We start from the raw sequence: 26,088 nt of genomic DNA, 5'->3' as shown, positions 1-26,088 counted from the left end.
GTCTGAAGCAAGCATTTGTTCTCAAAGATAAAGAGAGTTGAACAATCTTAACCTCAGATTTAAAGGACAAAGACTGTAAAGCCACACTTTGCAAAGAGATTCAGTTTCCCAGGAAGAACTGGATAGAAATCAGTTGGACCAACAGGCTCAACTAAAAGACAGGGAGTGTGTTTAGGAAAGTGACTATTCTTCTCTCCTTCCTTTAACTCTTAAACCAATCATGATGTAAAAAATTTCTAACAGACTCCCACAGTCCCATTTGTAGAGTCGATTATATTAAGACTAATGTAAGAGTTCAACAACAGAAGATTTTTGGTAAGCATTTATATGGACTCCACTTTCTAAGAAATCTGTTTCCTCAGCAGGGCTGCTGTGAAACACCAAACTCTAGAAGTTTTACAATTCATAGCAAAGTCACTAATTAAGGGCTCAATACTAGCTTCAATCGAAGGCACAAGGCCAAAGCAACACAAGTCAGTAGGGCCTGGGTAGTCTCACTGAATTTATGGGTTTTCTCCTTTTTGTTTTTATCTCCAGTTTTAAGGCTTCAGCTTTTAGACAAGGCTCAGCTCCTCAGTAACACAAACCTGCTCCACAAACAAAAAACTCTGAAGGTGTTTCCTCTCACATTTCAACAGCATTTTCCTCCTTCGCTGTTATGTCAAAGAAAACAAAAGTCTTTGGAGGACATCAGTTGTGCAGACAAAAGCTACAGCTATTGGATTCCACTGCACACGTGAGAAACTAATTTCCAAGGTTACTGGTGGCATGTGAACTGGAGGAACATTCATATTCTGCACAAACTTGTCATGTCTTGCAAATCCCAGGGTCTCTTTGATGACAGAAGAAGGTGCATTTAAATAATTTGTAAAATTTCTCCATTTCCATAAGCCATCATTTAGGATACGGAATGTTAAATATTCTTTAAAAGACTTAAATAGTGGTCCCGAGGGCAACTTCTCATCCAGCAAACAAAACTGATCAGCATAAAGCAAATAAAGATGCATCTTACTTTACAAATCAAAGGTTACAAATACTATAAAATACACATAGCCCCTCAGCCACTGGAAAATTAACCATTGCAGTCAGGTTTAGTTCTGATTAGCAGCCCTAGATTTAGAGGGGCCTGCACCTCACTGTTGCTACTGCGCACCTGAATACTTCCTGCTGCTCCGATTAACATGAGGGGGAAAGGACATTTTAGTGAGAACAACCTCTTAAAAAATGCATACAAGCACATTTCTGAGAACTTACCTGTGAATACAGGACTGTCCCAAGTAGCTACAAAACCAAAAGGAAAAGCACTACAGAAAGCTGATTTCCAAATTAATGGTTTAAAATCTATTTGCACATATAAAAATGAAAGATCCCAGGGCTCCCACAAGATTTTTTTAAAAACCTGGGTCTGCTTTGTCTTCAAGCAACTGAACAGATGTCACTAATTCTGTTTGTACAAATAATTGTTGTAATACATTTAGACTGTCTGTTTTTAATACTACTCATGAAAATACTTCTACCCAAAGTACTCCTAAGGAAAAACTTGACAATTTCTCCACAGTCCAAAAAATTAATAACATGAACTTTGCTGTACAGCTGTAAGTGTGTTTTAAATCAAAAAACAAACACCTTACAATGCAACATCTGGACAGGAAGGGACAGAAGGAGGCTGACTTAGAATTATACCTACTGTGCTCACAAGCTTTCCCAGTGCCCAACCTCAGAAAAGCAGCTTTCAGTCAGAATACCTGAGTCTAACTGATGCAATTTATATATAAAATGCATGCGTAGTTTCACTTGGGTTTCACATTATCTCCTGCATTCCTGCAGATAAGTTAAAAAACTGCAATACCTCTACAAAATTATATACCACTTTGAGCCAAACCAGCAGCAAATTCTCTTTCATCATTCATTTCAGCCACAGATTGAACAGATTGTTCAAAGTGTGCTATAAAACCCTGTACAACAGATGCTTTGCTGCCAGTTCCTTCTTCTAACGTGATGCAGCATAGCTCAATAGTTTGGAATGAGATCAGAGTATCAGTGGCAATAATGACAGCTTTGCTTCTACCTGGGACAACGTTACGGTTCTTTCTTTACTCCCCTTACCACCAGAAACACTATACATTCTTCCAAAGGAATGGCACTGTAACCGAGTGTTTCAGTGAATCCAGAATAAACTGGAAACCTGTGAGCTTATTCCTTCTCTCCAGGGACAATCCTGTGCTGTAAGACAACTTGCTGTATTCCTGATATTTAATGAGCATTTAATAAGACTGACATAAGTGAGTTCTGGTTCACCAGAGCCCCACAAATGTTGTGGTCCATGCTACAATTATTCTCTGAATCTCATAATCAATACCACGAAATCCAGCTTAGTATGGCACATTTTGTCCATCCCAGAACCAGGGATTAGATTTAAGACTGACATGACTTCTCCAAACCAGAGATACTTTCTCAAAGGTTTTGTTTGTTTGTTTTAAGCCAAAAAAGGTGCAATATAGCATCTGTCCTCAAACCCTGAAAAGTAAAGTGACGTGAAGATTAAAATGCCACCATTAGGTCTACTGATATCCAGTCTATGCTGGCACCCAAATAGGCAGTGGATGAGCTTCTGTGTTAAATACGTATTTGTCAAGGTTGATTAAGTCTATGTCGTCTGAAAACAGCAGAAACATGTATTTGAGTGTTTCCCCAAGGAAGAAGCTCTCCATCTTATCTCGTGGCTCTGGATTACTGGGATTCTGGACGTTGTTAATGGATGTGTAACCACCTGTAGGAACCTGTGCCAAAAAAAAAAAAAAGAAGAAATTTTGTATATTTTAATAATGTAAAATAAATTATTTTCACTTCTTAACACCCAGATGCACTTGTACAAAACAAGTGCTAAGAAACAGATCAGCATGTTTTTCATTTCATACTTGTTTTTCATTTACATATAAAACTTCAGTTATGAAAAAAAAACAACCTTGTATTTTAAAAGAAACCACAAGGATAAAATGAAGCAAAAGGTCCATTTATGCTTAATTTAAAGAGGTATGACAAACAACATCCCCTTGAAGTTTCTGGACAAATGTACAGAGAATAAGTAGTGCAATTTCTACATTACAGTTGGTCAAAGTACCATACTTATTCTCTTAAGAACATGCCATCGATATTTAATGACCACTGGCACCTCGGCCACACTTTTCAAGCGTATCAGAGTGCTATCTCCATGAGCACTGTAGTCAGCAGGAATACAAAAACCCCTCTAGTAAAACATTAATGCCATTTTGTGGCTTTTTTTTTTTTTTAACAATTTCAACCAAAGGGCTCTTTCAATCCAGCCAGGTCCTTCTCAGCTTCTGAATTCTAAAAAAGATTGCAGCAGAGATTCTAACAGTTTCAAAGAAGATGTAGAGACACTTTGGTAGTCTGCATACAGCTTCCGCATTTTACTTTTTATTCAATGTAATACAAGTTCTTTCCTTGAAGGTACTAAGTAGTGTGTCTCAAACTGTAAGGCACTGCATGAACTGAATATTACTGTGTCCTTAGAAATTTCCCCACAGGTGTTTGATGACTCTTGAAAGATAGCAAGTTTCCAAACTTCTTCTTAGAGAGTAAGGGAGTGAATACAGTCCTGATAGAACAAGGTCATTGTAAGTTGACCTCACCCGTGTGTATTTATTGAAGTTCTGCAAGATTTCCCAGCCCCAGTCTTGGTATTTCTTATCACCGGTGAATCTGTACATATAAAAAAGACTTTCGACAGTTTCTGGTCGCAGTAAGTTGTGTCTGTCTGCAGGCTGCAGGAGGAGAAAAAAAAAAAAAAAAAAAAAAAAAAAGGCAAGAAAAATTCAGACAGGGAATTTCCTCAAGGACATGTGCAGGAAGAAAAACAGTGATTCCAATCTCCATCTACCCCAAAGAGTTTACCATGCATAACTCAGCTTCTAAATACACTACAGCAGTACTTAAAAACAAAGGCTAGGCTACACCTAGAAAGGAAGGCAGCCAAAGAACAAGCTGCTCCACAACAGCGCACATCACCAATATCCGTCAGGGAGTTTCAACAGCAGAAAAGAGATACAGAAGAATCACCAAATTACAATTCAGGCCAGCTAGCTGTTCACCTTGATTTCCACATCTTTGTGGCCCTTTTGTGCATGAAGATTGAAGTGTACGATCTCCGGACTCAGGCCTGTCTCTAGTTGAGCATACATCTGATAACAGGTTTCTATAAGGGCTTCAGCCAGTTTCATATGATCAGCAGTCAATCCATTGTGAGCTCCCAGTGCCAAAGTACCAGGCAAAAAGCAAACCAAGTGATCCTGCAAGACAAGACAACTCTTACTGGGGAAAAAAATTACACAGCACGGAGGTATTTTTGTCTGTGTGTATGTGTGGGGTGTTGGGGTTTTTTTTTTTGTTTGGTTTGTTGTTTGTTTGTTTTTCCCCCTTTCCCTTCTTCAAAACACATTTCAGGTACCAAGAACTTGAGGGTAACTTTTTAACAATCTGATGTCATGTAGCACAAGGCAGGCAGCATTATTACAGAGACATCACCAATTTGGAAAATGTACAAGACTGTGTTTTCATGTCAAGTTTCTGAAAGGAAGTTCTGAGGTCAGGGCAAAGGGGAAAAGAGTGTCTTTTGTTTACCAGGAGTGTACTTTTCATATCAGCTCACGAAGGGGGGTGGGCAGAATCACCTCAAGGTCTCTCAATAGATACAACTAAAGGGACAAACTCATCCTCTGAATTTAATTTTAAATTTAAAACAGAACAGAGATGGGAGTCAGCCACAGAAAACAAAGCTTTGGAGAAGGGAGAGAAGTCAGCTGAAGGAGTCTTTCATCATTCTGAAATAATCACCTTAGCATTATTGTAAGAGAGACAACATCTGCAGAGATCATTAGACCCACTCATACAACTGGAAAACACTGATAAGCTTTCAAGCATATTTCTGCCTGAAAGCTTGCCCCTTCCTTGCAACTTTGTTATTTGGGGTAATACAAAGCTATTACCCCTCACAACTGTAGAGCACCAAAGATGCAAGAGTACCATTCCTCTAGAGTCTGGGACACAGCTGGCTCCCGGTCCCACCACTAGCTCTCCTAGACTTAGTCTTCTTTACAGCGAGCTGCATGCCACAGATACCAGGCACCTGGAACAAAACATCTTTGTCTCTTCATGTATGTGTGGAAGAAGGGCACCTGAGGATGATTGTGTAAAGAGCATTCCTGCTTGCTTTACCAAGACAAAGCAGCAGCAATGAAAGAACTGCAGGGACATTTCTTTCTTAGCTTTTTCTTGCTACAGCAAACAATTTGTTCAAAGGACAAGAGGAGTGGTATTACTACAAGAACTGTGCAACATTTGTAAACAATCAAGATTCATTTAGTTTAGTTAACTTTCCAAGAAAGCTCAGTTGTCAAAGTCATTTGAAGAACACATCAGAAAACAGATTGTATAAAATGCCCAGAACTCCTCTCCAGCAAAATTCAATTTGCAATACAAAACTGATTGTCCTCCTTCAGAGGCTAATCCACCATGGTTACTCTGAATGTAAGTACTACAAATTAATGTCACATATGGATTTTCAAATGATTCTTACAATTCAGAATGAATGCTCAGGTCTCATCACCCAAAAACATAGTAAAAACACTCCGGTGTGCAAGCAGCACCTGTATGGCGCTTTGCAAGCTTTGTCCAGGCCTACAGGAAATGGTTGAGGGTGGTGAAGGTCAACATGGACTTAGGAGACAAACACACTCCACTTTTCCAGTTAGCAGGATAAGGCCAGTAGACCAGGATAAGTTGTCGGGCCTTTCACCCAATAATAATTTATTAAATACCAAATCTGACTCCCTGGAACAGAAGCATGTGTTCTGACATATCCAGAAACCTAAGCCAAATCTGTCTGAATTCAATTCTGTCATATCTTGGGATGGGGGAGTCCCCTCTACCCAAAACCCAGACTCCAGTCTTGCTCACAGATTTGGAGAGCCTTTGGGAAATTCTTTGGTGTGCAAGAAGCACACCTCAGAAACACTACATCAAGAAACCAAACAAGTCAAAGAAGTCACTAAGGCTCACTTTAGGTATTGAAAAAGTATGCATAAGGCTATACATACATTAATAACACATCACTCATCTTAAAAAAACCAAAGCCACACACATGCAATACTTGCACGAGATCTTTAACTGAAAGATCTTAAAATGCATGTTAAAGAGTATGAATACACAAATTAAGAGCAGGGAGTTAAGCTAAATCCATTTTCTCTACAGCAAACAGCATACTGTTTTACTCATTACCTCTACATGTAGGAAAAGAAACAGATGTCATGAATGGACAGATCTCTCCAAAATTATCAGATTTTCTTTTTTTTTAAACCCAGTAACACAATATTAGGTCACGTTCTTCTTTTGAAGGTAAGCCTGAAAAGCCAGGTGTGCAAGTGTCCATATATATTTTTGAATTATGGAAAATAAATAATACATAAAATAGGCACTGCCTTACCAGTTTCAGACACTGGAATTTTATGATCAAAACAGGAAAGAAAAAAAAGAAAAAAAAAAAAGGAGAAATAAAAATTGACTGCAGCACCGAAGTGTTCAATCTTACAGGAACATAAATGGATTTACTAGAGTAACTCAGAGAAGGCCCCTGGTTTGCACAAGTGACTAGTATCTACAACCCAGTTAGTCAGTACTGCTATCACACTGGCTATATATAGTCTTGGCTTCTTCAGGGTATTTTTTGTTGTGGTTTTGTTGGGAGTTTTTTTGTTGGTTTGGTATTTTTTCTTTGGACAGGGAAGGGGGAAGACAGCACAGAAGCTTTGCGTTTGCCTGTCCATATGTTTTAGTTTGGAATTTTTTTGGTGGTGGTTTTTCTGTTTTCTTTTGTTGTTGTTTTTTTAAATGCAGTTGAACTTCTTACCATCTTGGCACTGAAATGGCCATGAGCAAGCTCTCCTACAAAAGTAAGCTTCTTGGGTTGTGATCTCTGAAGAAGATGCTTTTTCACTCCTTCTATGGCTCTCATGTAGTCTTCCAATAGTCTGTGAATTGAAAATCATTCCCAGTTGGCTCACATGCACACAGTAAGAACACATTTAATCATAGCTGATGTTCAGCACAATCCTTGTGGAGACTGTTATTTCAGTCTAAAGAACAAAATTCAACCAAACGTGAAAACTGACCAAAAAACCCTCAAAGTCACCATCAACTGGACATTAATTAGTTATCGCTACCATGTAGCAATATTGGGTTTACTTTTCAAGTAAACCCTAAATTTAAGTATTAAAGAAAACATACCCCAAACTCTGTTTCTAGTCAATAACCAGATTTTACTTCAGGAATCCTTAGAAGTACTGCAATTCAAATCACAGAAAACCTAGGCTGGGGTAAGGACCTCTTGGAGGTCTCTACTTAAACCCTCTGCTCTGAAGCAGATTCAATTAGATCAGGTTGCCTGAGGGCTTATCTAAGCAATTTTTTAGTACCTCCATCCAAAGATAGAGGTTCAATGGCTTTGAACAATTTCATTGTGAAACATTGTTTCACAGTATTTAATTGGAATTTCCTTTGTTTCAAAGTACTTTTATGTGGAAAAAGCCCTGTTGAACAATTCCATTTTGAGGCTCACAAAATGCCATTGTTCATGGTCCCAAAGACAAGTTCTCCATTTACAGTGAGGTATGGCTTGGAAACTTTCTTTGTAGAGATGCACCTGCTCTGATATAAAGAAATGCCTCAGAGAGGCACATTGTCACTCTGTATGTGTTAAACCCTTTGACATGAACAAGTTCAAAATAATCAGCTTATAAGCAAAAACTGCTTGGATTTTTGTCTTGGAGAAAACATTATTTTTCAACATATCTAATTCCTCTGTTCCTTGCAAACATACATTCTCTTCCATTGAATCAGTGCAGATAAGAGAAACATAAGAGATCTAAAGTTTACACAAACATTAAACTTCAGTCTCTTCTTTCTAAGAAAAGTTATTCCTTATGGGCTAAATGTCCCACCTCAACCATCTTGTAGGATTCACTTTTCCCTAATAAACAGAGAGAAAACACAGACATCACTAGTGAAATGAAGTGCCATCAGTATTTCAGAAGGGTCTAATTATGCTCTGTATCTACTGCAAAGAATTAATTCTCTTCTCCTGTGTGTAACACATCTGATGTGCTGAGGAAGAAGTTTTCTGAGGAGGAGAAGTTTTGAGACCAAGCCTAACTCTCATGCTGTTTTTACATCAAGTTACTTGCTTCTACATCAGATTAGTTACTTGGTCCTGTTGCTCGCTTAGCTTGCTTTTAAAAACAGTGGTTTTTTCAGGTGACTGTTGGGCGCATACATTATTTTTCTTTAAGCAGGAAATTACAACAGAAAGTTTTGCAGCTCACATAATTCTCACTCCCCAATGACAGGTGGAAAGTACTTACTCATTCTCTTTTTTCCCACCCTGAATCCATTGCTTGAGCAAATACTCATAGTAGCTGTCAGCTCTGGCTCCCAGAGTATAGACACCCAAGTGAGTGAACTGCCCACTGTTGGTGTTTATGAACATAGGCACTAGTCCATCATTTTTCCCTGAGAGGGTGTGAACATGCTTCATCACGTCATCTACAGCTTTCTGAAAGAAACAACATAGCAAACATAAATTACAGGTATAAATGATCACAGAATCATAGAATGGTTAAGGTTGGAAGGGACCGTTAAAGCCCACCCAGCCCAACCCCCCTGCCAGGAGCAGGGACACCTCCAACCAGATCAGGTTGCTCAGAGCCCCGGCCAACCTGGCCTGGAATGTTTCCAGGGATGGGGCATCCACCGCCTCTCTGGGCAACCTGGGCCAGTATTCTATCACCCTCATTGTAAAAATTTTTTTCCTAATATGTAATCTAAATTTATCTCCCTCTATTTTAAAACCATCACCCCTCGTCCTGTCACACCAGGCCCTGCTGAAGAGTCTCTCCCCATCTTTCCTGCAGCCCACTTTGGGCACTGGGAGCTGCTCTCAGGTCTCCCCGGAGCCTCCTCTTCTCCAGGCTGAACAGCCCCAGCTCTCTCAGCCTGGCCTCTCAGCAGAGCTGCTCCAGCCCTCTCATCATCTGCGTGGCCTCCTCTGGACCCTCTCCAACAGGTCCATGTCCTTCTGATGTTGGGGGCTCCAGAACTGGACACAGTACTCCAGGTGCATACTACGCAGCAATGATGCACAAAACTGTGGCTAGTAACTTCAGGCCAGTAACAAATCTTTATTCTTCCTCAAGTTATCATCAGGGACATCAAGTTCAGCTTGTGCAACATATTAAATACAGGATTTCAAACTTTCTGACTCTCAAAACATGATGTTCTGGGTACATTTAAGTACTCTGAAATAATAACTATTTCCTTTCCTTCAAGTAAGCACACTCAAAAGCCAGTACTATGGCAGGGGACTATTATCTGACTTACTCATATCTGCAAATCAGAAGTCCAGCTAGAATAACAACTACATGAATCGTGCGATAGCTAAAACTTCTTTAAGTAACTGCACTCTTCAAAACTTCAGCTGTGGATACAGTTTAAAAAAAAAAAATCATCAACCAAGAAGAAGAGTGGGAGATATTATTTTATCTGGAATTATTTTTGTTTCAACTAACTTTTCCTTATACTGCGACTTGCTGTCAGAGTCTTATCTAGTGAGTCCCATTTTAGTTCCTTGGATGGCAACACCAAGGTTTAGTTCTTTGCATTTAGATAATGGCATCAAGAAACCACAAACAGAATTCTAACAACATTAAGCAAGGCACAGTTTCACAGTCCCCTGTTTAGCTTACTTTTTTTTCAAAATCTGATAACCTAGTGTCAAACAAAAATGTCCATGATAGAATCATAGAATCATAGAATAGTTAGAGTTGGAAGGGACCTTCAACGGTCATCTAGTCCAACCCCCCTGCAAGAAGCAGGGACATCCCTGACTAGATCAGGTTGCTCAGAGCCTCATCCAGCCTGGCCTTGAACAATTCCAGGGATGGGGCCGCCACCACCTCTCTGGGCAACCTGTTCCAGTGCTCTACAACTCTCATTGTAAAAAATTTTTTTCTAATATCTAATCTAAACCTACCTCCTTCTAATTTAAACCCATTACCCCTTGTTCTATCACAACAGGCCCTACTGAACAGCTTCTCCCCATCTTTCCTGTAGGCCCCCTTGAGGTATTGGAAGACCGCTATCAGGTCTCCCCGGAGCCTCCTCTTCTCCAGGCTGAACAGCCCCAACTCTCTCAGCCTGTCCTCATAGGAAAGGTGCTCCAGCCCTCTGATCATCTTTGTGGCCCTCCTCTGGACCCTTTCCAGCTGGTCCATGTCCTTCTTGTGTTGGGGACTCCAGAACTGGATGCAGTACTCCAGGTGGGGTCTCACCAGGGCAGAGTAGAGGGGCAGAATCCCCTCCCTTGACCTGCTGGCCACGCTTCTCTTGATGCAGCCCAGGATGCTGTTGGCCTTCTGAGCCGCAAGGGCACATTGCCCACTCATGTTGAACCTCTCGTCTACCAACACTCCCAGGTCTTTCTCCTCAGGGCTGCTCTCGATCCATTCCCCGCCCAGCCTGTATTTGTGCTTGGGATTGCCACGACCCAGGTGCAGGACCTTGCACTTGGCCTGGTTGAACTTCATGAGGTTGGCACAGGCCCACCTCTCCAGCCTGTCAAGGTCCCTCTGGATGGCATCCCTCCCTTCCAGCGAGTCGACGGCACCACACAGCTTGGTGTCATCGGCGAACTTGCTGAGGGTGCACTCTATCCCACTGTCCACGTCACCGACAAAGATGTTGAACAGGGCTGGGCCCAACACGGACCCCTGAGGGACGCCACGGGTGACCGGTCTCCACTTGGACATTGAGCCGTTGACCATGATATTAACTGGGAAAGTGGTAGAAGGTGGGACTAGTGTTTGTTTTGGTTCTGTTGTGGTTTGGTTTTGCTGTTTTGGTTTGTTTGTTTTTTTTTTCCAGAGGGAAAAATGATTATTCGCCTCCACTACTACTTTTTGGTATTTAAGAAAATAATTTGAATTACTTTGGTTCTTTTCCTTCCCTCAGCTAGAGTTTCACAACTCATCTGACTTCAGTTAGAGAGTACAGAGACCATGTGTATTTATGGAGAACCAGTGGTGGTGCTGTAGAGAGGTGGAAAAAGAGAAAACCATTGACTGATTATTCCATACCTGGAATTTCTCATCTCCAGTGAGACGAGAAAGCTCCCTAAACTCCAGCTGAATACTGGTCACCTCTGCCACAGTGCTGTCAGATGTCCAACGAGGTGGATGTGCAGTGCCCCGACCAATGTTGACATCAGAATATGGTATCTTGGAGGGAGTCTTGAATGCTGGCATAAGCCTGTTCCCAATGTCTTTCTAAAGAAAACCCAAGAGCACAGAACAAACCAACAAACAAACAAACAAACAAAAAAATATACACCCACATGCACACCCCTTTACATTTTCTTTCACCAAGCAGATAGAAAAAAATAGAATAGTAGCTTAGATGGTGCAAGAAAGCCAAGAACTTAAAAGGGTCATGGATTCACTCATAGTAATGAATGAACTTTCTACTTTGTTCCCGGTATTACACACGTCATTTGAGTCTGCAATCCCTGTGCAACATTGATGTAATTCTGAAGTCATTGCCTGCATCTAATCTAAAGAGGTATTTGATACTGGTAAGACACACAAAAGGGCAACAAAAGACAAATACTACTCTTTTCCAACTATTTATTTCCTCTTTTGTTTCATCAACTTTATTACAGTCAGCTCTTCAACAACAGAAGAGCAGGCATATAAGAATACCTGATAAAACATAGCATGGCTCTGAGGATATTCAGAGATGTAACAGAAGCGCAGGCTTAAAAGATTAATGGTAAATATCTTTCCCACCACTTCAAATATGAAACTGTTAAAAACCAGCAACGTTTAACTTTCTGATGAATCTCCCCTCAATTTTGTCCAATATGGAATATATAATCCAGTTTCATTTGTAAGACTAGTCACTCACAGCTTTTTCCAGGAAGAGGCTATCTCCAGAGAGATGGTACGTGCTCAGCAAGCCCCCCAGGATACGAATAGTGCTCTCAAAGAGGTTCACATCCACATTTTTATCAAATACCAAATCATTTGCTACCCATTTTCTTGCTTCTTCAAACTCTGCAAAGTATAAAAAGTAGTTGTTATGAACTTCTGTCATGTTCCAAAAAACAGACTAGAGGCTTTAATACCCCATATATCCATGACAGTTTACAGAGATCATAATTCTAGGTGGAAAACTAAAATGAAGAGCATATGCTGGGAGAATTTTGACTACTATCACCTTAATTCTTATTCAGCATGCACCACAGATCAATACAGACAGAAATACCCAGTAAAATAAAATGTTCCTAATAGTCTTAAAAAAAAAAAAAAAAAAAGAAGAGGAATTATTTATTAAAATAGTCCATAAATTCAGTCAAATCCATCTGACTTGTCAGACAATTAGTTACACTTCCAGTCTTTTGAACTTTTTAATTAAATCTTTTTAAATGAAAGCTATTATCTACCAAGATAACTGAAAATGTTTTCAGTTAACAGCCATTAGTCTAGCAATGTCCTGGAGAGCCTGCCTTCTACTTCAGCACTTAACCCATAAAATCCTGACAGTCTGCATTTTTTCCCCAGAAACAAAAATGGTTGTTTATCACACTACTAATTCAAAAAGGAACATTAAAAAAAAAAGCCATTTTTGATTCAACAGTCAGCTTAGCATCAGCATCACTCAGTCACTGCTTTTGCACAGGGACTAACTCCATGGTGCATGTGAGTTAGTCTAGCCTTCACTGTTAGAGGCATGAGCTATCTCAAACCATCTCATACCTTCCAGAAACTCCTGCTTGTGAGCAGGCACACAAGAACAATCAGTTTCCCAGAAACTGAAGGTATTCCCCAGGAGATTAACTCTAAAGCATAAAGATGCCTTGTCCTCAGGAGAAAAAAATGTCTTAGGTGTTGGGTAGAATGAGAAAAATCTCTGCTGTCAGATGTTAGCACTAAGGTAAGGTCCTTTTTCACAGAAGTATTAGCATTCATCAGCTTATAAGAAAGATTGGCAACCTCTACCAGAACATTCATTTATATAGCATTTGTTACTCAGAAGAAACTCCAGGAGCTTTCTAAGGAAATCAGCAAAAGAACTGCTATAAAATAGGAAGAAGTCTTCACCAAGAACCCATTTTCAACACATCTAAATTACTAATAATTTATTTTAAAAGCTCTATGCAGTTCACAATTAATTTTTTATGGGAAAAAAAAACCCAACAGTATACTGTCAGCTTTATGAAACTTCAAAATAACCTGCTCAGGCATAGAGCTGCAAACACATGATATGAAGTTTTTCTTTGATTTAATATTTTACACAAACTTTGAGGGTAGAAGAGACAGAACCATGAAAGACTTTCACTGTTTATTGTCCCCTTACCAGCAGCTCTGTTCTTCCTATCTTGACAGAAAAAAATTGCATGATTGATAGGTTTACAAAGGTGGCTATCTAGCAAGATTAAATAGATACAGTTCCAGAAATTTTTAAATACCACTAAAAAAACCTGCACCACAAAAAAATCACAAACAACTCCTAAATATTGATTAAGCAAGTTTTTTGCAACAGAATTACAGATCTTTTGTATTAGATTTTAAAATCTGTTTGGAAGTTTTCTAACATAGTCACTTCCAGAATAACTGTGAAAAAAATACAGACAGCAGAGCAGTTCAGGAAAGAAGTATTGAACATTCCTCTTCTCTATCCATTGATTCCTTACAGAAACAACCTTCTTAAATCCAGCCATGAAATATTGATATTAGGTGTGATAAAACACAAGCTAGGAGCTTGCAGGCTAACTGCCCAAGACTGGTGGATAGAAAGCCCACAGTGGCTGTATAATGGCACAAAGATAGCACTACAGTTTTAGTACCGAAACAAAAAATCAGGAAGCTTATTAATACAATCCTCAGTTTTTAGCAGATGTATCTATCCATTGTTATATGTAACAGCAGAGTATTTCTTTTCTGGCTCAAAATTCTATTCTGAGAAAAATAGTATCCCTTAATATAGTTGGGGGGTTTTTAATATTTATTTTTTGTCCATACTGGAATCATAGAATCGTCTGCTTTGGAAGGAACCTTTAAAAGTCTCTTTTAGCTTAAAACTGTTACCCCTCATCCTATCACAACAGGCCCTGCTGAAGAGTCTCTCCCCACCTTTCCTGCAGCCCCCTTTAGGCACTGGGAGCCGCTCTCAGGTCTCCCCGGAGCCTCCTCTTCTCCAGGCTGAACAGCCCCAGCTCTCTCAGCCTGGCCTCACAGCAGAGCTGCTCCAGCCCTCTCATCATCTGCGTGACCTCCTCTGGACCCTCTCCAACAGCTCCACATCCTTCTGATGTTGGGGGCTCCAGAGCTGGACACAGTGCTGCAGGTGGGGTCTCACCAGGGCAGAGTAGAGGGGCAGAATCCCCTCCCTCGACCTGCTGGCCACGTTTTTTGATGCAGCCCAGGATGCCGTTGGCTTTCTGGGTTGCAAGTGCACATTTGCCATCTTATGTTGAGCTTCTCATCCACCAGCACTCCCAAGTCCTTCTCCTCAGAGCTGCTCTCAATCCATTCTCTGCCCAGCCTGTGTTTGTTCTTAAATGATACTGGTTTATATATATATATTTAAAAAAAAAGGGGGGGGGGGGTGTATATATACATATATATATATATATATACACACCACCCCTCACAGTAAAACTAAACTTACTGGATACACATAATAAATGTTCCCCTCAAAAAAATCTGAATGTGTACTGCCTGAATAGAAAATAAGGAATTATTATAGAGGGAAAAAATGGAGGGGGGAAAAAAATTACCTTCCTTTAAGCCTAAAATCCACATGGTATCCAAGGCATCAATTAAGGTAAGCCCAAGTCCAAACCACTCACTGTAGGACTTGGACAAAGGCTTCAGCTCATCGTGGCCCCACGCAAAATCCTTGTATCCTTTCCATGCATGGCGGAAGGCTTCTATCACAGCCATCTGACGTTCATTTATGGGCACTGCAAAAGGAAAACAGCACCTTGCTCAAGGCTTCCACAGGGAAGTTATGCATTTTGCTGCATTCTATCCCAAATAAGCTTTCTTCCAAACTAAATGATCAACATAATGGAAAAACCATCCTCAGATTATTATTCTCAGTACAGCCTTTCCTCTGCTGTCCCAGCCAGGGTCTCTGGTCAGCAATTCAGCCAGGTGGAAAGATCGATCTCCCCCTGGCAAAAAAAAAAAGTCACTTCTGCAAATAAAGCATTAAAATAATCACATACACAGTTGTTGGATGAGTATCACTCAAGCTCAAAGAGCTGAAAGTCAGGAAATACCAGAATTAAGACTGCTTAAATCAACCGTATTTCTGAATGCTGAATACATCTGCTTAACAATACCATTCTCAGCTAACTTACCACATACCATTTTTTCTTCAATCTTCCCTATCTTATTCATTGCTTTCTGCTGAATTTAAAAATCAGTTATACGAAATTATTTCTCTTGAACGTTTAATTTAATCAAGAAAGGAAGAAAACTTACATTTTTCATCTTGGGCAAAGCCATGCATTTTCCATGGTTCTACTGAAATTTTTGCTTGCAGTTTGCCATAAAAAAGTTGAGCTTATGTTACACATCCAACATGAAAAATTTCAAGCCAGTTGGCTGAAAACTTGCAAAATTATAAACAAAGACTTCTTGAGTGAGAAACACCAAGCAGCAAAAATAACCCCATATATATTAAGCTAACACAAGCCAAATTGTAATATGCCCTGTTTATCATACCAGAACTTCCTCTTATGAACACAGAAAGCAGAACAACAGGTTCTTTACTCCACAAAGACAGCAACTGCAAAAACAACTTCTACAGCTTTCTGATGAGCCTTAAAAATAGTTCAGTTTAATTCAAGGAGGAAGCAACTTGCCCTGTATTTGCAGAACAAAAGGAAAACCACTGCTGAAAAAGGAAGTTGTCCCTTTCAAGGCTTCTCTCTTTAGACTATGCTTTCCAGGAGAAAAGAAGGGAATGTCTGCCTTCTCCCAGAGGCTATATTTCAAAGATTTGTCACTAAAATTTATTTTCAAATTCTGAAGGCTAGTAGAATGATGGCTGCACAGTGGAATAAGGACAATGAAAGGCTTGGATGTTCTAGGTAAATAATCTTTCCTACACTTTTTGTTTCATTTAATTTAAATAAGTAAATAGAATAGACTAGATGTGCGTAGGGAAGAAATGCACAACTTCAACCATAAAAGTGAACAGAAATATAGGTATCATTAACTGTACTATTCACCTGGTTCCTTCTGGTCTTCAGCTTCCACAGATGAAGGTTTTTCTGGTTCCTTTATTTTACTAGATGGAGGTTCAGTGCTTTGGTCAGGTTCTATCACTGCTCCTCTCCAGCTGTAAATACAAGAGATTGTTATTAAGACTTAATTTGATCACAGAAAGTCATGCAAATTAATAAGACTTATCTCTGCATTTCCTTTTTCTCAAGATACTTTGATAAAACAGGAGTTGGATTTTGGATCAAAATAAGTATATTGTCAACTAGGTAATTTTTCTGTTCAAAGAAAGTAAATTGCACCAGGGAAATTTTACTGGATTAAGAACCATGTCTTACAAGCTCTTGGAATTTCATTAAATGTCTTGGCAATGGAATTTAATAAAGAACTTCTAAAAAAAATTAAAACACCTGAGAATGCTGCATTAGAAGTATTTTGTTACCTACCAGTTCTGAAATGATCACAGGAGCCGCTAACACTAAACACAAACAACGATCATTAAAAATCATGAATAAACACAAACATCTAGCCACTAAAAGTACTTGTTTTACTACTGTGTTGGTTTTGTTTAGTGAGGGGACTTTATGGTGGTAGCTTCTGCAAGAAGCTGCTAGAAGTTGCTCCCCTTTGTTCAGTGGACTCAACTAGGCCTAGGGTGGACCCACTGCTGGCCAAGGCCGAGCCAACTGGTGGCAGAACGTTCTCTGATAATGCCTCTGCGATAACGTATTTAAGAAGGGGAAAAATAAAAAATAAAAAAAAAAAAAGAGATGATTTGAAGAAGCTGAGGTAGAGGGCAGAGAGGGGGAGGCGTAAGCCTTGTGGGCCTTGCACCCCTCACCCTCTGGCCTCCCGCCAGGCGGCCGACTGGGCCTTACTGGGCCCAGCCCGGCTGCAAGAAGTGGAGAGGAGATGAGAAGTGAAGAGAACCTGGGAGGCGTCTGCCTGCGCCAGTTGTGAAGGATTTCTTGTGAGAGGAACAGCTGCAGATGCCAAGGGCAGTGCAGAAGGAGGGGAGCAGTAATGCGGCTCCTGGCCAGAATTCCCCTGCAGCCTGTGGTGACAACCATGGTGAGGCCGGCTGTGCCCCTGCAGCCTGTGGAGGCCCACGGAGGAGCAGGGATCCCCCTTGCCACATGACATCCTTCTCTCTAAACTAGAGAGACATGGGTTTGATGGACAGACCACTCGGTGGATAAGGAGTTGGCTGGATGGCCGCACTCAGAGAGTGTTGGTCAACGGCTCAATGTCCACGTGGAGACCGGTCACAAGTGGCGTCCCTCAGGGGTCCGTGCTGGGCCCGGCCCTGTTCAACATCTTTGTTGGCAGCACTGGGATAGAGTGCACCCTCAGCAAGTCCACCGACGACACCAAGCTGTGTGGTGCCATTGACACGCTGGAAGGGAGGGATGCCATCCAGAGGGACCCTGACAGGCTGGAGAGGTGGGCCCGTGCCAACCTCATGAAGTTCAACCAGGCCAAGTGCAAGGTCCTGTACCTGGGTCGTGGCAACCCCAGGCACAAATACAGGCTGGGCGGGGAATGGATTGAGAGCAGCCCTGAGGAGAAGGACTTGGGAGTGCTGGTGGACGAGAAGCTTAACATGAGCAGGCAACGTGCCCTTGCGGCCCAGAAGGCCAACCGCGTCCTGGGCTGCATCAAGAGAAGCGTGGCCAGCAGGTCGAGGGAGGGGATTCTCCCCCTCTACTCTGCCCTGGTCAGACCCCACCTGGAGTACTGTGTCCAGTTCTGGAGCCCCCAGCACAAGAAGGACATGGACCTGTTGGAGCGAGTCCAGAGGAGGGCCACGAAGATCATCAGAGGGCTGGAGCACCTTTCCTATGAGGCCAGGCTGAGAGAGCTGGGGCTGTTCAGCCTGGAGAAGAGGAGGCTCCGGGGAGACCTGAGAGCGGTCTTCCAGTACCTCAAGGGGGCCTACAAGAAAGATGGGGAGAGGCTGTTCAGTAGGGCGTGGTGTGATAGGACAAGGAGTAATGGTTTTAAAATCGTGGGGGGTAGATTTAGATTGGAAGTTAGGAAAAAATTTTTTACAATGAGAGTTGTAGAGCACTGGAACAGGTTGCCCAGAGAGGTGGTGGAAGCCCCATCCCTGGAAATGTTCAAGGCCAGGCCGGATGAGGCTCTGAGCAACCTGATCTAGTTGGGGATGTCCCTGCTCCTTGCAGGGGGGTTGGACTGGATGACCTTTGAACGTCCCTTCCAACTCTAACCATTCTATGATTCTATGGAGGCCCACGGAGGAGTAGAGATCCCCCTGCAGCCCATGCAGGACCCCACGCCGGGGCAGGCGGGTGCATAAAGGAGGCTGTGGCCCGTTCCGGAGGGACTGCACCCTGTGGAAAAAACAGCCCATGGTGGAGCAGTTTCACAAAGGACTTCCCTCCTTTCCCATGAGAGGGACTCCATGATGGAGCAGGGGAGGAATGTGAGGAGTTCTTCCCCCAATGAGGAAGCAGCGGCATAAAGCAACAAGTGATGAACTGACCATAACCCCCATTCCCTCTTCCCCCTGTGCTGCTCAGGGTGGGGGAAGGTGGTAGAGATAACCGACATTAAGGTTAAGCTCGGGAAGAGGGAGGAGTGGGGGAAATCGTCTTGTTCTCTTCCACATTGTCCTGCTTTGGTTTTAATAATAAACAAATTGTTTTCCCCAATTCGAGTCTGTTTTGTCCATAATGGTAACTTTAAAGATCTCTCCCTGTCCTTATCTCAAACCTCGAGCCTTTTTTCTTATATTATCTCTCCCTGTTCCCTCAGAGGGTGCGGGAGCGAGAGAGAGACTGTGTAGCTTGGTCCCGAGCAGGGCTGAACTATGACAACTACCCAGGGGTTCACAAGCCTCCCCTACCACCACAGATGCATAAATCAGTTTTTACAGGTTTTTAAGGATCTCCAGAAGGAAAAAGTGTTTCAGAATGGACTTCACATCAAGCCAAGTTCACATCAAGACCAAACAATCTCAACCGTGCCGTTTAACACATAGATACATTGCCTTTGAGCTCACGATATGCCTCCTAAGGGAACCAGGCTTAAAGGACCTTTAAAGTTCGTATTGTTTACAGTCAGTATACCTTATGACTTACATAAATCCCATAATTTCATTTCTTACTTTCATTCTTTTAATTTTTAACAAGTCTTCACCATGCTTTCATTGCTCTCCTAAGTTTTCCTGTTACAACCCACTTAACTCTACAAGTTACAGCGTAAGTGGAGTCACGGGAATAAAACACTTCAGGTCATTCTGAAAGATTTCAGATCATACCAACAGTCAAAATGCTGATGCAGGCACAGTTCTGATGCTATGATCAGCTCAGCTGTGCCAGTGCTGAAAAGGACACAAACATACAAAAAAACCCAAGCCTAGTGTTCCAAATCTTAAGAACCTCTGCTGAACTTGTAGTACTCTTTTCTATATCCAAATTACATCCCTTCAGTTATTCCCAAATTAAAAGATTTCAATCAAAAGTATCTTAGGGAATAACTTAGTGTAAATATAATCACAGCAGCATAGGCCCTCTGTAAAAGATATTACTATATCAGAGTAAGGGGTCTTTGAACTGTACAATTAATCTTTTGTAAGAAAGGAATAAGCATGTCTTGTACAGTTACATGCACACAACTACATACATGCCTATGTCTTCTGCCAGTTCAACTTGGGCTTACTGCGTTTAGCGGCATCATACCCCTAACCAACACTGACACTGGTACAATTTTCCAAGTCTGGCCTAGGACAAAGACTCTAGTGACAGTATTACTGTATTGATACTGGTACATTAACATTTACTACAAAACAAATGGCGAAACCTACAGACGCTGAAAATTCCCCTGAGCATTAAGTGTCTAAATGCATTAGAAATACAGACAGCCTTCTAGGGCTCCGAATCCTCTGCAGTTCTATGGCACAAACAGTAAAAACAGAAAAGCTGCACATTCACTGAAATTAAATACATCAGCCTTGCAATATCAACAGCTGTCAGGCCAGATCTGAGAACAAATATATATAAGGAAATAAATCGGCTTCAGACACAGACAGCAAAAAGCCCTTACAACTCTCACTCCAACATCCATTGGCTCTTGGGGGCCATGTGGGGAGAGCACTGTAACTTGCTGGAAACATTTCTACCTGATAACAGATTTCTCCGTTTTCTCTTCTTTGTCAGCCTGGACTGGCTCTTCTACAGCCCTGCCGGTATCGTGTCGAGTCTTCAGCCTCACATCCTTCCGTGGCGCCTTGATCTGAAGATTGGAAGGACCACGTCGAAAGTGAGGCGGTTTTGGGGGCTTCTGAGAAAATAAAGAATAAAAAATGTGCTGGGTATGTTGCAGAGATGGTAAAATTTCAAACCATAAGTCAACAGCATTCCATAACTTCAGATAAATCTTATTTTGATATCGTATCAGAGTGCAAGTTCTGCCCTGAATTGAAGGTATGCTAAAGATCTTGGTTTTTTGTTTGTTTTAAACTTTTGGTAAAATTATCCAGTACTTAAGTTTACACTGATCAATTATTTTAAAATTACCTCTACTGCTACCAGATATTAATTTAACACAAGGCACTACCAGAGGATTGTAAAGATATTTGATTCCATTTTACTAGGCACAGTAAATTTTTATTAAAATTAGCAAAAAGTATGGCAAAAAAGATTACCCAGTGCCAGTGTTAGATAATATCAAGAATTACTACAGAGTACTACATGTACCTTTGTGCATGCTGATGGAAAGATTCAACACAAAATTTCATGTTCATTAACTGGAAACCCCCAAATTCATGATGTAAACACAAGAGCAACACAGTAACCAGTATTCCTCTGCTCCACTAATCCACACAGTCAGTTCAGGTCTCTTTCCTGTCGCAATCCCCACAAATGTAACCCTTCAAAACCTACTAACATCTGGTCTGTTCGCCGCTATTTTTCAAGCTACCAGAAAAGCTGCTCCATTTCAGTGTGACACTGATGGTATCCTACGTCTCATGTTCAACCACAACTCTATTTAGGCTCCTCACAATAGCTAGACTGACGTCCAGAGCACTGCCAAGTCCAAACAAATTAATCTTAACAGGAAAGTGAAGCCTCAAGTAAGAGGTCGCTGTGACCTAAAGTCCTGGCACTCCTAGGTATATCAGTGATTAAGAAACACTGTGATTAAGAAACAGTGATTAAGTACACTGAACACTTAAATAAAAAAGGTAAAGCCAAGAAATACTATACCAAAGCTTTTCCTGAGAGGAGAGCATTCCACCCAGAGTGGACTTTTATTGCAAGTTATAACTCCTTTCTCCTCAACAACTGTTCGAACCAAGCACTATTTGCAGCTTTCGTAAACCCTTTGGTAGCTTTAAAAAACTAATTTCTTCTCATAGTACCTGCGGTGAAAGCTCTGGGTAGTCTCCACGGTTGGCATCTACTTTCTGGGGTGCTGGTAGAACAGCTGGATTTGCCAGCTTTAATCCAGGAACTTCTGGTTCTGTTCCCTGATCATCCGACGATTTGTTTGTTAGACCTAGACACACAAAACTGCTCAGCACAGGGAATCAACAGTTTAGGCTCCAGCTAGAATTTAACAGTTTGCTGCATTAACACACTAGATCCACCTCCAAAAAGTATTTCCATTCACAAAATATTGATAATTGCTAGACACAAATATCTTTTGGTATTAACGCTCTCCCGAATAAACGAGGAGGCTTTTATCTTATCTTACTGCTTAGGTTTGAGTTACCAATACCTACATAGAAACACAATTAAAAAAACACTCAGCCTCTAAGTCTTAATCAACTAAAACAAAAAGTTGTTCTACTCGAGAGAAACTATGAAAAGGCATGTGAAAAATATTTCTGATTAAGCAGAAACAAGTCATTGAAATGTGTCACATAAAATCACCTCACAACTGCACTTTAATGAAGTCACTCAGTCACTGTCAATAAAAATTAAAACTAGTTATAAGAACTACAATAATCTCTTAAATAGAGCACCACATTCTGGGAATTCTGAGCTATACAGAACACATACTTTTCCATGGTTCCCCCATGCTTGTGTATGAAATGACTCCACAGACTGCCAAGAAGGCAAACAGGAAGAGAATTACGCTCCGCTGTAGTCGAGACAGCTGCTTCCATTTCTTTAGGAGAGAAAATAAGTAAGAGGAAGAATATTTAGGACGAGATTAAGAGCCTACTCAAAAATAAACTCTTACCAGTTCACTCAGAGCAAGAAACACAAAACTGAGCAGGTTTAGTTTTACCCTCTGTTTCTGACTGCAGACGTCCATTGCTTATTTTCTTTGATGACAGAGAAAACAGAAATATAACATGCTAGCATATGGCACAGCAGGCTCACAGAAACATCAGAGCCACTTGCTGCAAGAACCTCAGAGACTGCCAAGTGCTGAGTTTCCCAGACAGCATCACCTACAGCGTGCTGACTTTCACCACAGCCTTGGCTGGCTGACCTGTGCATCTGCCCAGACAGCAACGGGGAAATAAACCAAATGCCTCTTTCCTCCCTTCTGGCTGGGGAGGTGCTGCAGAACTGACACGCAAAACAAGAAAGAGAAGAAAGTGGTAGGAAAACTAAAAAGTTACTGCAGCAAAGAAGAAAGGCTCCAAATAAACTAAGCACCAGTCACTGGACAAGAAAAGCCAGGCATCATGCCTCTGACAAACATGTGGAACTGTCACACACAGCAGGTGCTGCCGCCACAAATAAAGTCACCAACCCGCAGCAACATGAAAATGAAGTAAACCAACAGAACACACAAGACAAAACTATAACGTTTTCAAGGTTAGCGCTGGGCAAAGTGTGTTTTTAAAAAAGTATTTACAAGAAAAACACTAAAAGTCAGACAGCAAATGCTGCATTAGCTTGACAGAAGTTTCCTCCATTTACAGACAGAGCAATTGGAGTTAAACATTAACTGCTAAATCACCATTTTGTTAGTTTTCCAACAGTCCTATCAAAATTCACTAAAGCAGCATTTTGCTTCTAATTACTGGTTTTGGCATACGGAGAGGGTGTTTCAGTGCCAATGCTACACTTAGGAACAACCTGCACCTTCCTACAAACCACTCAGCACCCCCCAGCACTTCCCACAGTACTCATCCTCTTAAATAACAACCAGAGGCTGCAAATGTTTCCGTGAAGAACTGTCAGTGTGCTCACATTGCCGAGCCCCTTAGCACATATTTCCTGTTTCCTCCTACACCACTGACAGTACAGCAATCCTGCACACCTGTCCCTACACACACCACAAGACGCTGATCCCACTCTGTCACCTTCAGCTCTACCTGCACAGCAAACCGTATCATCATCTCCCAGTTGCTTCAAACCCAGCAGCCCTATGTCTCCTCAGGGTAGGATGGGAAAAGAGGTTTTGACTGTGGTGCCTTGGAATGAGTAGGAATGAGAAGGAATGAGGCACAAGAATACACGAGGACATTGACCACCATCTTACTTTCTTTGCTGACAAAAAAAAATAAGCATAAAAGGAAGGGTAAAACATCTTGCATCCTATCCCCATATTTCCCTAGCTGTTAGCAGAGAGAAGCTGCCATACTATGCACCTAAACAAGTTCTTCATACGTTTCATCTGACCACCTGTTAAGCCTCCACAGGTGGCTATACTTCATCTCCTATCTGCAACAAGGGTTATCTTGTCCCTTTGACTCACATTTGCCCACCCTGCCTCTCCAGCCCAAGCCTCTCACCCCCACTAAAGCTGTCTGCCCACTGCCTGCCCCCAGGTAGACACGAAGTTACTTCCACACAGCTCTGCTGGAGACTCCTTTTCTCACACTCAGCCTTCCCCCAGAAAACAGAACTGTTCTCTTTACTCTCCTAGGGCAGAGGACAGGGCTCCCCCTTCAAGCCCTAAAATAAGGGGCAAAAGCACCAAGACCAAATCTCACCGCCCCTCCGCTCCTGCCCAAGAGCACAGTGCTGCCCCCTAAATGCCCACTAGCAGAGGGCAGGATTCCTCTCAAACGCAGAGCATACGCCCCAGCCCCAGCTTTGCTCACAAAAATTAAGACACCCTGCACTCTATAAACCTCTGGGGAGCTGCCACCTGCACGCTGCTGAGAGCGGACCCCCAGCCCGGGGCCACCCCTCCCCAAAGCCCAGGGAACCCCCACCGTCAAGAGCCCGGGGCCTAGGCCCCTCCCCAGCTCGGAACGGGGGATCCCAAGCCAAGACCACAACACACAGACCAGCTGCACCCAAGCCCGGGGACACCTCTCATTGCCCACCCCCCACAGCCCACCCACTCCCAGCTCCCTCGCTGCCAGGTGCGCCCCTCCAGACCGGGTCGCCCCGACACGGCCCGGGTCCCCTCAGGGCCCGAGCCCACCGCCCGCCCTCACCCGCCAGCAGGAGCGCCGCCTCCAGGCCTTGCTGTTATTGTAGCCGCCGGCCCCCACCGCTTCCTCCGGGCTGAGTGTGACAGAGATGAAGTCCCGTCGCGGCGGCGAGGCGGCGGCGGCGGCAGCAGCCGAATACATGGCGGCGCCTCAGGGGCCGCCGCCCCGCGCGCCGCCCGCCATCATCCCGCGCCGCCCAGCACAGAGCGGGACGAAGCGGCCACTTCCGGGTGCCGCTCTATCCCGAGAGCGCGGCGGGACTCTATGGTGCCCCTAGCAGCAGCCGCGCCGCGCCCTCGCAACCGGCCCCGCCACGGGCGGCCAGCGCCGACGGGGTAGCCGCGAACGCCGGTCCATGGGCTGCGGCGGCCTGGCCGCGGGCAGCGGGGCGCGGCGAGGCCGTGGGGACTGCTCACCCTCACGCGGGCGGGCAGGCGGCAGTCGCGGCGCTCACCGCTTCACGCAGCGCTGGTGCGGCGGGGGCCCCGCACCGCCCACCCGCGACACCCACCGGGGGCGCCCGAGGGGGTCGCAGCTCTCGGCGTGGGCTTGTTCCGAGTCCAAGCGAAGCCACCAGACATCCCGGCAAGGGCAGCTCATCCGGGCAGAGCGCTGGTGGTGCTCGGGCCTGGATTTCTTCCCCTTTCCCCTCGCTTTGCCAGGTAGCCGGGCCCTGCCCGGGGAGGACTCCAGCTGCCCGGGGGGGCAATGAGCCCTAAGCAGCGGCTGGGAGCCCTCACTTTTTCTCCATGTTGTAAGATTATAATATAGAGACTAGACACAGAAATATTGGCATAGAACTCATAAATGGAAATGTGCATGTGGGAGATCATCAAGAATCATAGACTCATAGAATGGTTAGGGTTGGAAGGGACCTTCAAAGGTCATCTAGTCCAACCCCCCTGCAAGGAGCAGGGACATCCCCAACCAGATCAGGTTGCTCAGAGCCTCATCCAGCCTGGCCTTGAACGTTTCCAGGGATGGGGCCTCCACCACCTTTCTGGGCAACCTGTTCCAGTGTTCTATAACTCGCATCGTAAAAAAATTTTTCCTAATTTCTAATCTAAATCTACCCCCCACGATTTTAAAACCATTACCTCTCGTCCTATCACAAGAGGCCCTACTAAACAGCCTTTCCCCATCTTTCTTGTAGGCCCCCTTGAGGTACTGGAAGACTGCTCTCAGGTCTCCCCGGAGCCTCCTCTTCTCCAGGCTGAACAGCCCCAACTCTCTCAGCCCTTTTATCATCTTCGTGGCCCTCCTCTGGACCTTCTCCAACTGGTCCATGTCCTTCTTGTGCTGGGGGCTCCAGAACTGGACACAGTACTCCAGGTGGGGTCTGACCAGGGCAGA

The 26,088-nt window shown here is 43.1% G+C and overlaps 1 protein-coding gene across 1 annotated transcript; it reads right to left on the bottom strand.

Moving 5' to 3' along the window:
• Positions 1-1,746: 1,746 nt before the first annotated feature.
• MAN1B1 (mannosidase alpha class 1B member 1) lies at positions 1,747-24,952 on the bottom strand. Its single transcript, XM_086763718.1, has 13 exons — positions 24,739-24,952; positions 22,391-22,499; positions 21,748-21,884; positions 20,506-20,666; positions 16,370-16,479; positions 14,906-15,091; positions 12,031-12,179; positions 11,205-11,393; positions 8,436-8,626; positions 6,926-7,046; positions 4,113-4,310; positions 3,654-3,785; positions 1,747-2,780 (listed from the first exon to the last, which is right to left on the bottom strand). The coding sequence occupies exons 1-13, from the start codon at positions 24,874-24,876 to the stop codon at positions 2,577-2,579; spliced, it is 2,025 nt and encodes a 674-aa protein (XP_086619844.1). The 5' UTR covers positions 24,877-24,952; the 3' UTR covers positions 1,747-2,576.
• Positions 24,953-26,088: the final 1,136 nt, after the last annotated feature.

The sequence above is a fragment of the Chlamydotis macqueenii genome, chromosome 20 (genome assembly GCF_036417535.1).
Source record: "Chlamydotis macqueenii isolate bChlMac1 chromosome 20, bChlMac1.mat, whole genome shotgun sequence".
In the NCBI taxonomy this organism is placed as follows: Eukaryota; Metazoa; Chordata; class Aves; order Otidiformes; family Otididae; genus Chlamydotis; species Chlamydotis macqueenii.
The sequence above is the reverse complement of the archived record's forward strand: the minus strand, read 5'-3'. Positions and strand labels throughout refer to the sequence as shown.